The sequence below is a fragment of the Dysidea avara genome, chromosome 1 (genome assembly GCF_963678975.1).
Source record: "Dysidea avara chromosome 1, odDysAvar1.4, whole genome shotgun sequence".
Taxonomy (NCBI): Eukaryota; Metazoa; Porifera; class Demospongiae; order Dictyoceratida; family Dysideidae; genus Dysidea; species Dysidea avara.
In genome coordinates, this window is record NC_089272.1 from 6,838,268 (window position 1) to 6,851,669 (window position 13,402).

Below are 13,402 nucleotides of genomic sequence, written 5' to 3' on the forward strand. Positions count from 1 at the left end.
ATCCCTTATCCGATTGGAACCAAATTTGCTACAGAGTTTCCCGCCAGCCAGGGGAGTCTACATTCCAAATTTGAAGGAAATCGCGCTCCGGCCATTTCCGAGATACAAGCTGCCAACGTTTCAATTGTTTTCTTCGTTTTTTTTTTCTTCGTGTTTTTGCACACTTGCAAAAATTGCTATAACACGCAAAAGCGTGCTCCCATCGCCTTGAAATTTGGCACACAGAAAGGGAGTCCAACGGCGAATCCTAGTATCAAATTTGGTGCAAATCCGATGAATGGTGCAGGAGTTATGACCGATTATTCGCATAAAACAAGATCGATTTGTTGTCACGCCTACAGGTTAAACCACTTCATGGAATAAGTTAAAAATTGCTATGTAGATGGAGTAACCATCGTAGGAGTGCCTTTTGGTAGTTTGAAAGGAATCGCCATGGAGATATGACACAAACTCCAACCTGTGTCACAATTACACGATCGGTTTTTATGAATAAAAAAGTATAAGTTTTCACGCCTACTAGGCAAACCGCTAAGAGCAATGAGCTGAAAATCGGTGTATAGCTGGAATAATCTTCATAGAAAGTCCTTGCAGTAGTACAGAAGAATCGGATTACAAACCACCGAGTTATGATTCGAAAGCCAACTCCGTGTAGCAAATGCGAGATCGAGATACTCTAATAGAACAGTCACCCTAATAGAGCATTCGGCTAATTTATTTACTCCATTATAGAATTCTATTACATTACAAGTTATTCTGTAGGGAGTTCAGCTGCAAACAGTTAATCTTATAGATAGTTCAGCAAGAAGCAAGTCACCCTGTGGAGAGTTAAGCTACAAATATATCACTGTACAGATTCAGAACATTACAAGTCACACTGAAGAGAGTTCAGCTATAAACAAGTCATGCACTCTCTAGAGAATTCAGCTATACACAAGTCACTGTGGAGAGAGTTCAGCTACAAATAAATTACCCTGTAGAGAGATCAGCTACAAAAAAACACTTTGCAGAGAGTTCAGCAACAAATAAATCAACTTGTAGAGAGATCAGCTAGAAACACATCAGCTTGTAGAGAGATCAGTTACACACAAATCAACCTGTAGAGAGATAAGCTAGAAACAAATAACCCTGTGGAGAGTTCAGCTACAAAAAATCACCCTGTAGAGACATCAGCTAGAAACTAGACACGATGCAAGGAGTTCAGCTACAAGCAATCACCCTGTAGAGAGTTCAGCTAAAACAAATCAATTGCAACCTGCAGAGAGATCAGCTACAAACAAATCACCTTATAGAGAGTTCAGCTACAAACAAATTACCCTGTAGAGAGATCGGCTACAAACAAATCAACCTGCAGAGAGATCAGCTACACACAAATCAACTTGTAGAGAGATCAGCTACAAACAAATCATCCTGTAGAGAGATCAGCTAGAAACTAGACACAATGTAAGGAGTTCAGCTACAAGCAAATCACCCTGTAGAGAGTTCAGCTACAAACAAATAAATCAACCTGTAGAGTGATCAGCTAGAAACAAATCACCCTGAAGAGTGGTCAGCTACAAAAAATCACCCTGTAGAGAGATCAACTACAAACAAGACACTTTGCAGAGAGTTCAGCTGCAAACAAATCAACCTTTAGAGCGATCAGCTACAAACAAATCAGCATGTAGAGAGATCAATTACACACAAATCAACCTGTAGAGAGATAAGCTAGAAACAATTAACCCTGTAGAGAGTTCAGCTACAAAAAAATCACCCTGTAGAGACATCAGCTAGAAACTAGACACAATGTAAGGAGTTCAGCTACAAGCAAATCACCCTGTAGAGAGTTCAGCTAAAACAAATCAACCTGCAGAGAAATCAGCTACAAACAAATCACCTTATAGAGAGATCAGCTACAAACAAATCACCCTGTAGAGAGATAAGCTAGAAACTAGACACAATGTAAGGAGTTCAGCTACAAGTAAATCACCCTGTAGAGAGTTCAGCTAAAATAAATCCACCTGCAGAGAGATCAGCTACAAACAAATCACCTTATAGTTCAGCTACAAACAAATTACCCTGTAGAGAGATTGGCTACAAATAAATCAACCTGCAGAGAGATCAGCTACACACAAATCAACTTGTAGAGAGATCAGCTACAAACAAATCACCCTGTAGAGAGATCAGCTAGAAACTAGACACAACGCAAGGAGTTCAGCTACAAACAAATCATCCTTTATTGAGTTCAGCTACAAACAAATCAACCTGCAGTGAGATCACCTACAAAAACGCACCTTGTACAGAGTTCAGTTACAAAAAAATTACCCTGCAGAGAGATCAGGTAGAAGAATTCACCTTGTAGAGAGTTCAGCAACAAAGAAACCACCACGTAGAGAGTTCAGCTGCAAACAAATCACCCTGTAGAAAATTCAGTTACAAACAAATCACCCAGTAGAAAGATCAGCTAGAAGAAGTTACCTTGTAGAGAGTTCAGCTACAAAGAAACCATCATATAGAGAGTTCAGCTACAAAGAAACCACCATGTAGAGAGTTTAGCTGCAACCAAATCACCCTGTAGGGAGTTCAGCTACAAAAAAATCACCCTGTAGAGAGTTCAGCTAGACGAAGTCACCTTATAGAGAGTTCAGCTACAAAGAAACCATCATGTAGAGAGTTCAGCTACAAAGAAACCACCATGTAGAGAGTTTAGCTGCAAACAAATCACCTGTAGAGAGTTCAGCTAGAAACAAATCACCCTGTAGAGAGACCAACTAGAAGAGGTCACCTTGTAAAGAGTTCAGCTACAAAGAAACCATCCTGTATATAGTTCAGTTACATTTCAAGTCACCCAGTAGAGAGATCAGCTGCAAAAAAATATCCTGTGGGGAATAATGGGCATGTAATAAATATATGTATATAATTTGTATAATTATTAATAAAATCAAAAATAATTGAAGTATTAAAAATCTTCTTTAAGTTCTTTTCTTCTTCCTGTGGTAAAGAAAAAAACACATGGGTTAAAAAAGCCCCAAAGCCAGCCTATATACAAATACAAAAAGAAGTGATATCTAATCAAAAACAGCCAAGCTGTAAAAAAGGTGCGGCCCCCAAAAAGGCCATGGTGAAAAAAGATGTGAAATCCAAGGTGGCAGCCAAGAAATGGCTGTGATGGTAGGTTAATGGTTAAATTTTAATAACGACAATTTAAGTGAATTTGGAGCCAAGACCAAGCGGCACAAAATTCACCTGAATTATCGTTATTAAAATTTAACCATTAATCTACCATCACAGCCATTTCTTGGCCGCCACCTTGGATTTCACATCTTTTTTCACCATGGCCTTTTTGGGTGCTGCACCTTTTTTTACAGCTTGGCTGTTTTTGATTAGATTAATATATATAAGTAGGGATCCTAGTGACAAAAACTATTGAAACAAGAGATACGAAAGGTGGTATTGCAACACAGCTCTGTGAACAGGGCTTTGTTATAGTGCCATCTTTCATATTATTGTTTCATTGCTTGGATTCCTACTTCATTTAGTTAAACTTCTTTTGTTATAGCATATAGCTATTTACGTATGATGTATACTGGTGACTCTTCTATTAAAATATCATTGTATTAGAGTATCTCAAGTGGGCCTTAGATGACTGGCCTACCCTGTATTTTCAAGGAACATGATCTTTCCATGCCTCCATTTGCAGTTAGAGGACTGGTCAGTATAATTATTCAATCGCAATAAGTTTGGTTATCATTAATGGATGTGTCACAGTGCTTGATCATTATTGGTTAGAGATGTACCGATAATCGGATTGGTGATCGGGTCGGCTGCCGATATGGCAATTTCCACCATATCAGTAATCAGCACAACTGCTCTGAGAACCGATATCGCTACCGATAGCTAGTTTACATGGTAAATATGAGTACCAGCAAAGCAATGAAAAGCCTTTTTGCTCACTACAAACAAATAGAAAGTCTCTCTATACTATTTCATTAAAACACTAAGTTACAAGAAGCCATATGACTGCGCGTGTAAATACTGCTATTTGTGATAGAATATTCTTACCCAGATCTTCTGAAAATGGTAGCTGCACTTTAAGAATAAAGAACTACACTACAGGAAATCTGAACTGATAATCTGTGTATAGTAGCCATCTTGAAAACTAATCAAAACATGGAGTCAGTAATCTGCAGGGACAAGGGAGTACGTATTAAAATATTTGTGGTGCCTAATTGTCTGGGTTGTGTATTAGAGGCAGTACCACCATAGGTAACCAGGTATTGCTGTGCCTTATCAGTGTGCATTGTAATGTTATGCCCGTATCCGACTCGGCATGTTCAGTGATTCTAATTCACTCAATCTGTCATCACGTGCACCTACTTTACAATACCATTACATATTATATCTTCCCTCTTTCCAGGGAACACACACACACAAAAAAGCATGCAAAAATCAAACAGTAAATCACACATACAAATAACAGCAAGAAGTCCAGTTTAGCTTGATGGCACATAGTCCTCTAGCCACCGTGGTTTCCTAGTCACTCAACTTGACCTCCTCAGAGCTGAAGTTACCTCTGGTCTTGGAGTCGATCGTGTATTGTCTGTATTTGGTGTTATGTTTTCTGATTCTGTTTAGTCTTCGGAATGGTTTGCGTCTTCGGAATGGTTTGCGTCTTCCTCATCGTCTTCATTTTCAGGTGTAGTCTGTTGTTCTGGTATTATGGGATCATCATCTACCTGTTCATTGGTTAGGATCAGGTGCCGCCGATTGCGTCGGTAACAAGAATCTCCTACTTGCACTTCATAGCTGCATGGCCCTACCAATCCTCTACAAATGCCTGCACTCCAGGTTGATTTTCCAGGCAGTTTGATTCGCACACTCTTGCCGCTAGGTATAGGTCTTTTCTCCTTTACATGACGATCATAGTAGATTTGCTGTCGGTTTCATTGCCTTTCTTGTGCTTCTACATCCTTGTCTGTGGAGTATGCAGGCTGGAGTCTGGATGTAGCTATAAGTAGTAGAGTCTTACACCGCCTTCCCAAAAAACGCTGTGCTGGGCTGATGCCAATCCCTTCTGATGGTGTATTCTGCCAGTCCAATAAAGCTTGAAATTCTGATTGGCCGGATTCTTGACACTTTGAGAATAGGCGCTTGACATTCTTAACTGCATTTTCTGCTTTCCCATAGGATTGTGGGTAATATGGTGAATATTTTGTATGTACGAAGTCCCACACTCTTGCAAAGGAGGAAAACTCTTGTGATGCGAACCAGGGCCATTATCTGTAATCACTGTATCTGGTACACCGTATCTTGCATGCATAATTTTCCAGGCCTTAGTGACTGCTCCTGTGTTTGTTTTCGATAGGTTTTCTACTTCGATGTAGTTACTGTAATAGTCGCACACAACCAGCAGCAAACGGCCCCTCATCCCACAGATATCTACCCCTATTTTTGACCATGGTCTGTCAGAAACATCATGTTGTATTAGTGGTTCTTTACCTTGTACTGGGCGGTGAGCCAGACACACATCACACTTTGAAATGTACTCACATAATTCTGTACTCATTCGTGGCCAAAACATGCAATCCCTAGCTCTCCTTATACACCCTTCCATCCCCATGCGAGTAGCATGAACTGTAGCCATCATCTCTTTGCGCAATGCTGCAGGGATGACTACCAGACTTCCTTTGAATACCAGCTCATCTTGGGTAACTAGCTGATCACGGAAGTCAAAATATGGATGCAAACAGTCGCTCAAAGCTCCTTTATTTGAAGGCCACCTACTCCTTATGGTTTGTTGAAGTTGCTGTAATACTGGGTCATCTCTTGATGCATGTTTTACTTGCTGAAGACGTGCTGCAGTCAATGACAAAGAAAGCGTGTGGTCCGTACTCTCTAAGCTGTGAACAAACTTAGAACAGTTTGTATCCTGTAGGTAGGTACAGCTCAATGTATCTGCCACATACATGTGTTTCCCTTGCTTGTATGTCAGCTTAATGTTGTATCTCTGTAGTTTAAGGAGCATTCTTTGCAACCGGCTTGGTGCTTGATATAATGGTTTTTGCATAATTAGGACTAATGGCTTGTGGTCCGTTTCTACTAGCACTCTTTCTCTTCCATATATAAAAGCATCATAATGTTGACAGGCAAAGACGATGGCTAAAAGTTCTTTTTCTATCTGAGCATAGTGAGTCTCAGTTGATGTTAATACACGCGAGGAATTTGCTACTGGCTGTCCATTCTGTAACAATGCTGCACCCAGGCCAGTCTGAGAGGCATCACATTGGATAGTGACCTCATCACGAAGTGAATAGTAGCGCAATATGGGTGTGTTTGTGACCATTTGCTTTAGGGTGTCTAGAGCCTTCTGCTGAGGCTGTTCCCAGGTCCAGACAGTTTCTTTCTGTGTTAGGTCCCTTAAGGGCTTTGTGACATCTGACAAGTGGGGGAGAAACTTTCTTAAGTACTAAGCGAAACCCAGTAGACGCTGAACACCTGCCACATCTGTTGGCGTAGGCATCTCCAACACTGCTTTGACTTTCTGTGGGTCTACGCATAGCCCATCTTTGGTAGCTAAATGACCAATAAATGGAAGCTTGTCTTGCTTGAATTGTACCTTGTCTGGATTTAACTTGACATTATGTTGTTCACATCTAAATAACAGGCCGATTATGCTGGCATAATTTTGAGCATAATAGGTGCCTGAAAGCATTGAGCATAATGCTAGCATAATAGGTAGAATATTTGTGCAATAGTATGAATTATTGCTTATCAAAGTAGCTATTACAGAAAGATCGATATACTCTAATAGAACAGTCAGTAACTCTAATAGAACAATCAAATAGCTGACTGTTCTATTAGAGTATATCGATCTTTTCTGTAATATGCATTTTGACAAGTAAGTTTGTGCTTCAGCCACTTATTATTAATCCATAAACTGGAAATTATTAGCAGAACATGAGAACTAAGGTATAAATAATTGGGCACAATTTCAGCATAATAGGTAAGTATTGAGCATAAATTTAAGCATAATAGGTAAATTTTTGAGCAGTACAGCATAGCATAATAGGTAAAATTATGATCATAATCGGCGGGTCCCTATCTACAGGTGATTTGTTTGCAGCTGAATTCTCTACATGATGGTTTCTTTGTAACTGAACTCTCCACAAGGTAACTTCTTCTAGCTGATCTTTCTACAGGGAGATTTGTTTGTAGCTGAACTCTCTACAGGTGTTTTGTTTGTAGCTGAACTCTCTACATGATGGTTTCTTTGTAGCAGAACTCTCTACAAGGTAACTGATGTCTCTACAAGGTCACTAGTTTGTAGCTGAACCCTCTATATGGTGGTTTCTTTGTAACTGAACTCTCTACAAGGTGACTTCTTCTAGCTGATCTTTCTAGAGGGTGATTTGTTTGTAACTGAACTCTCTACAAGGAAACTTCTTCTAGCTGATCTCTCTACAAGGAGATTTGTTTGTAGCTGAACTCTCTACAGGTGATTTGTTTGCAGCTGAACTCTCTACATGATGGTTTCTTTGTAGCTGACACTGTGAAAAAAGAGGGATATAAGATGGTATTTCCAGTGGCTTATTGAATACAAAAAAGCTAGATATAACCTGTAGTATACTAACATTCCCACGTAAGGCTTTAGTTAATGTGTTAAACATACTGAAACCATATATGTGATGGTATAGTGTGGGAATTATATCAGATATAAGCTATTTCAAGTATTGTGGTAAATAAACTGAAACCATACATGCAATAGTATAGTATGCATTATACTAAAGTATAAGATGGGTATAATACAGGATTTATATTAAGGCTTATTTGTATTCAATAAGCCACTGGAAATACCATATTATATTCCACCTTTTTCACAGTGTGAACTCTCTACAAGATAAATTCTTCTAGCTGATCTCTCTACAGGGAGATTTGTTTGTAGCTGAACTCTCTATAGGTGATTTGTTTGCAGTTGAACTCTCTACAATATGGTTTCTTTGTAGCTTAACTCTCCACAAGGTAACTTCTTCTAGCTGATCTTTCTACAGGGTGATTTGTTTGTAGCTGAACTCTCTACAAGGAAACTTCTTCTAGCTGATCTCTCTACAGGGAGATTTGTTTGTAGCTGAACTCTCTACAGGTGATTTGTTTGCAGCTGAACTCTCTACATGATGGTTTCTTTGTAGCTGAACTCTCTACAAGGTGACTCCTTCTAGCTGATCTTTCTACAGGGTGATTTGTTTGTAGCTGAACTCTCTACAAGGAAACTTCTTCTAGCTGATCTCTCTACAGGGAGATTTGTTTGTAGCTGAACTCTCTACAGGTGTTTTGTTTGCAGCTGAACTCTCTACATGATGGTTTCTTTGTAGCTGGACTTTCTACAAGGTAATTTCTTCTAGCTGATCTTTCTACAGGGTGATTTGTTTGTAGCTGAACTCTCTACAAGGAAACTTCGTCTAGCTGATCTCTCTACAGGGAGATTTGCTTGTAGCTGAACTCTCTACATGTGATTTGTTTGCAGCTGAACTCTCTACATGATAGTTTCTCTGTAGCTGAACTCTCTATAAGGTAACGTCTTTTAGCTGATGTCTCTACAAGGTCACTAGTTTGTAGCTGAACTTTCTACATGATGGTTTCTTTGTAACTGAACTCTCTACAAGGTGACTCCTTCTAGCTGATCTCTCTACAGGGTGATTTGTTTGTAGCTGAACTCTCTACAGGTGATTTGTTGGCAGCTAAACTCTCTACATGATGGTTTCTTTGTAGCTGAACTCTCTACAAGGTAACTTCTTCAATTGATCTCTCTACAGGGCGATTTGTTTGTAGTTGAACTCTCTACATGGTAGTTTCTTTGTAGCTGAACTCTACAAGGTGAGTTCTTCTAGCTGAACTATCCCTTTCCATAGTTGCATGAACTCCCTATAAGGTAACTTTTTCTAGCTGATCTCTCTACAGGGTGAATTGTTTTGTAGCTGATCTCTCTACAGGGTGAATTGTTTTGTAGCTGATCTCTCTACAGGGTGACTTGTTTCTAGCTGATCTCTATACAGGTTACTTGTTTCTAGCTGATCTCTTGAATTCTCTTCAGCGTGACTGCTCTATTAGGATGACTGCTTTATTAGAGTATCTCAATCTCGCACTTGCTGCACCAAGTTGGATTTCGTGTTATAACTCCGTGGCTTTAAGTCTGATTCTTCTACACCATTGAAGAGCCTTTCTAAGATGATTACTCCATCAATACAGCGATTTTCAAAGCATTCACCCTAGCGGTTTATCTGGTAGGCGTGGCAAGTAGTCGTTTTTATTAGCTAATCTCGATTGAATAATTGTTACACACTGTTGGTTTTTTCATTGTATCTTCCTGGTTTTTAGCTCGATTTCTTTCAAACCACAAAAGGTTTGAGGTTCAATAGTTAACCTATTCACCCACCGATTTTCAGCTTCTTCCCTTATGCGGTTTACCCTGTAGGCGTGACAACATATAGGTGTTATTTTTCGTGAATAATCAATCATAACTCTTTTCCTGTTTATCGTATTCTAGCCAAAGTTGGTACAGAGATGTGCCTTTATGCTCCCCTTCTTTGTGCCAAATTTCAAGGTTATCGGTTATGGCATTCGCGTTTTATAGCAGTTTTTGTAAGTGTGCGAAAAGAGGACGAAAAATAAGAAGAGGAAGAAGAAAAAAAACCAAGAAACTAAGCCAATTTTTGAAGTCGCATATCTCGGGAACTCGTGAAGCGATTTCACTCAAATTTGGAATGTGGAGTGCTGAAGGTGGAGGGAGTGTCCACAGCAAAAATGGTCTTGTTTCATCAAGGCAGCACAGAGCTACGGAGGTGCGAAAATTGCATTTTCTTTCTTCCTGTCAATATACTCACGGGTGTTACGCGCTGGCTTCTTGGGCCGCACGACACACTACCGTGTGTCTTGATAACTGGGGTGCGTGGCATCATTTCTTTCGGTTTGCATGGATTGCAGGGGTGCTTTTCGAACAGTTCTTGATTCGAAATGCTGCGTAATGGGTTGAAGATACCTGACAACGAAGCATAATGGATACTTCACTTTTCAGATTATAGTTGGGGCATGTGGAACCATTTTAGACGCGGTATGCGTGGGTTCACCAGTCATAATAGTTATTTACAAAGAAAGTTAATAAACAAGTACACAAAAAAATTTGGAATTTTCAACTAGAGTAGGGACCACAGCACATCGATAAAAAGTACTGAAACAAGCTGGAGTAGTGCACGATATTAAATCACAGTAAAATAATAAGATGTGTTATATCTAGTGCATAAATGAATGTTGATTTTATGCTTCGAAGGTTTGAATGCAACATTCGAAGGTTTGATGAACATTTTATGGTGCTATAGCTATATGTAGGTGGCTTAATTTTGAGTGTATTGTAGCTTAATCCAGTTTTTGTTTTGACTCCCTTTGGCAAATGGAATTTCTCACGTTGACACTATTATTCGTCTGTTTAAGAAGATATAGCAGCTGGAGAAAACACAAAGCTGCTGCTAAAAGACCTCACAGTAGTACACAACTCAGGAATATTCCTCCTCTATAGCTTGTGCCAACTGCACTTCACGATTAGTGGTGGTCGTGGCTAGAAGTGCACCGATAATCGGATCAGCTATCGGAAATGCTGAATATCAGCTTGTTTTCAACTAATCGGTATCGGATCGGATCCCTACCTGCAGCATTAACCAATTACCACGATACGCGAATTCTTGTCCATTGTCCTGGACAGTCCTGGATATACTAGGAGAAGGCCATTCATTAGCTTCTTGACCAGACCCACTTGAATTGCTGCTTGTTCTCACTAGTGATATTTGGAGAGACTCCTTGTCAACACTGGATTCAGTAGGTGGTCTAGTCGAGACAGTGCTAGATGCTTGGCTGTAAGGTGAGTGTTAGTGGCAGTAGAATTAATATATAATGCTGCTTACTTTGTAGGTGTACCATCATGTTCAATGACCGAGTTGCCTACTCCAGCAGTTGCTACTTTTTAAAAAAAAATATTGTATAAAATGTTTTTACTATGAACCAGTTATGCTGTATTGCTTACCATTACTGTTTTTACTGTTGTATGGCTTTGGCTTCTTCGCATGCGGTAAGCTGTTTGCCCACGAACGACACTATTTCTTTGACGTTGGCATGTTGAAATACGCGCTAAAACCAAACTAACAGCTGCTATGAAGCCACAGACAAATTAAGTAATTAATGGTAGCCATAACAATCTCATTAGCGCAAGCCGTATGACAGCTAGCCATGCGGACTACGTGAACTGTACAGAGTACCCTTAATCAAATATGGCTTCGAACAGAGAGAGGTCGCCTATTTGGGATTTTTTTAAGGTCGCGGAAGACTCGAAATTTGCCATCTGTTTGAAATGTTTGAAAGAAGTGCCACGAGGAGGAGATAATACGAAGTTTTATACAACTAGTAACCTCGTCAATCATTTACAAAATCATTCAAAGGAATACAAGAAGTATGAAGTAATAAAGGCGGTGGTGAAGGAGAAAGAAGCAACAAGCAGTCAAGATGATAAACAGACCACCAGTGAATCAAGGCTAAAGCAAGTTACTTTGCCCCAAGCTGAAGATATGCACAAGGTTTGGGGCATCAACAACCATTGAGTGAAAGCAGTTCACATTAAATTGCTGAGATGATTGTGCTAGACTGTCAGCCATACCCTGTTGTTGATGATATCGGCTTTGGAGCCTTGATACACGCGCTGGAACCAAGGTACAACATACCTAGTTGAAGATATTTTTCTGAGACCGTGATTCCAAGCATAGTTGAGGGGATGGTTCATGTCATCAGAGGTAAACTCGAAGTAGTAAAATATCTCAGCTTTACCACTGATGTATGGAGCTCAAATGTGAGCAGTGATTCATTGCTTAGCTTGACAGCTCATTGGGTGAGTGATGATTTTCAGTTAATTTCTGCAATTTTACAAGCCAAGTCTCTTGAAGAACGGCACACTGGAGAGTATATGGCAATGAAAATAGCAAAGATCATGGAAGACTGGGGGATCAGCACCAACCAGGTACATTGTGTGGTGAGGGATAATGGCAGCAACACTGTTAAAGCAATGAATGAAGCTGGCCTGCCTAGTTATGGATGTTTTGCACACTCATTACAACTGGTCGTGCATGATGTACTGTTAACACAGCATGTTGTTATTGATTTGCTGGCCGTGTGTAGATCTATTGTTGACCATTTTAAACATTCATCAGTTGCAAGCCACAAGTTGGCAAGAATTCAAGATAAGTTAGACCTACCTCAGCATGCACTAAAACAGGATGTAGCCACCCGATGGAACTCTACTCTGTACATGTTGCAGTCTGTTCTTGAACAGAAGATGGCTCTAGCTGCATATGCAGCTGAGAATGATATCCCTCAATTGACAGCAAACCAATTAGAAATAGCTCGTAAAATGGTACTGATACTAGCTCCTGTGGAAGAAATTACTCAGGCTATTTCAAAACAAACAGCTACCCTGTCAATGGTCATTCCTATGATTAGAGTGCTGTTAAGATCAAAGGAAAAGGAAGATGATGATAGAGGAGTCCAGACTATGAAGAACGAAATAGTAAAGCGCGTGAAGGGCAGATTTTCAGGAATTGAAGACAATTATTTGCTTTTGGGGCTACTATTGTAGACCCTAGATTCAAAGACAGGTTTTATCTAGTAATATATCAAAGAGCATCGCAAAAGAAGCAGTACAGGAAGAATTAAGGAAGATATCAGGAGCTAGTGACTCAGAAGCAAATGCCTCAGCAAGTGAAAGCAGAACTGACTCACCTTCACCTAAAAAGCTTAAACGGGGTTCTTTGTTATAACTGTTTTCTGATATCTTGGATGACTCCTGTGCTGATGATTCATCATCTACCAATGAACTGGACTACTATCTAAGGGAGCCTGTACTTGACTATAAGATGGGTAAACCATTTACTTGGTAGGCTGAACACCACAGTAGATATCCAGCTATAGCACAGATAGCTAATCGTTACCTAACTGCCACAGCAACATCTGTACCATCGGAGAGGTTGTTTTCTTCAGCTGGAGACATCTATGATGAAAGGAGAAGCCGGATATCACCGGAACATGCAGAAAGCTTGTTATTCATCAAAAGCAACTATTCTTTGTTTGGTAAAAAGTAACTCTTTAACTATTTACTCTTAGTTACTGTATGGTTATGATTTACTATGCAGAAACTTGTACCCAACTTTTTACTTTACTTACAGAATTTATATCTACTCAGTGAAGAATTTATTAGAATACAGTGAAATTTTGCATGGCTGTATGCAATAAAATAGATAATGATAACTGCTATCCACCAAGCTAAAGGAAGAAAAATAACATGTATAATTAGTAATATAACCATAACAGCCAGGATATGCAACATACAGTATGTTAT

General features: G+C 39.6%; 1 protein-coding gene across 1 annotated transcript; it reads left to right on the forward strand.

The window, feature by feature from the left end:
* Positions 1-11,785: 11,785 nt before the first annotated feature.
* On the forward strand, positions 11,786-12,643 carry LOC136251785 (zinc finger BED domain-containing protein 4-like). The gene has a single exon (XM_066044225.1). The coding sequence runs from the start codon at positions 11,786-11,788 to the stop codon at positions 12,641-12,643; it is 858 nt and encodes a 285-aa protein (XP_065900297.1).
* The last annotated feature ends 759 nt before the right edge of the window (positions 12,644-13,402 follow it).

Coding starts and splice junctions, on each gene's coding strand:
- LOC136251785 (XM_066044225.1), top strand. CDS start 11,786: ATGGTTCATGTCATCAGAGGTAAACTCGAAGTAGTAAAATATCTCAGC.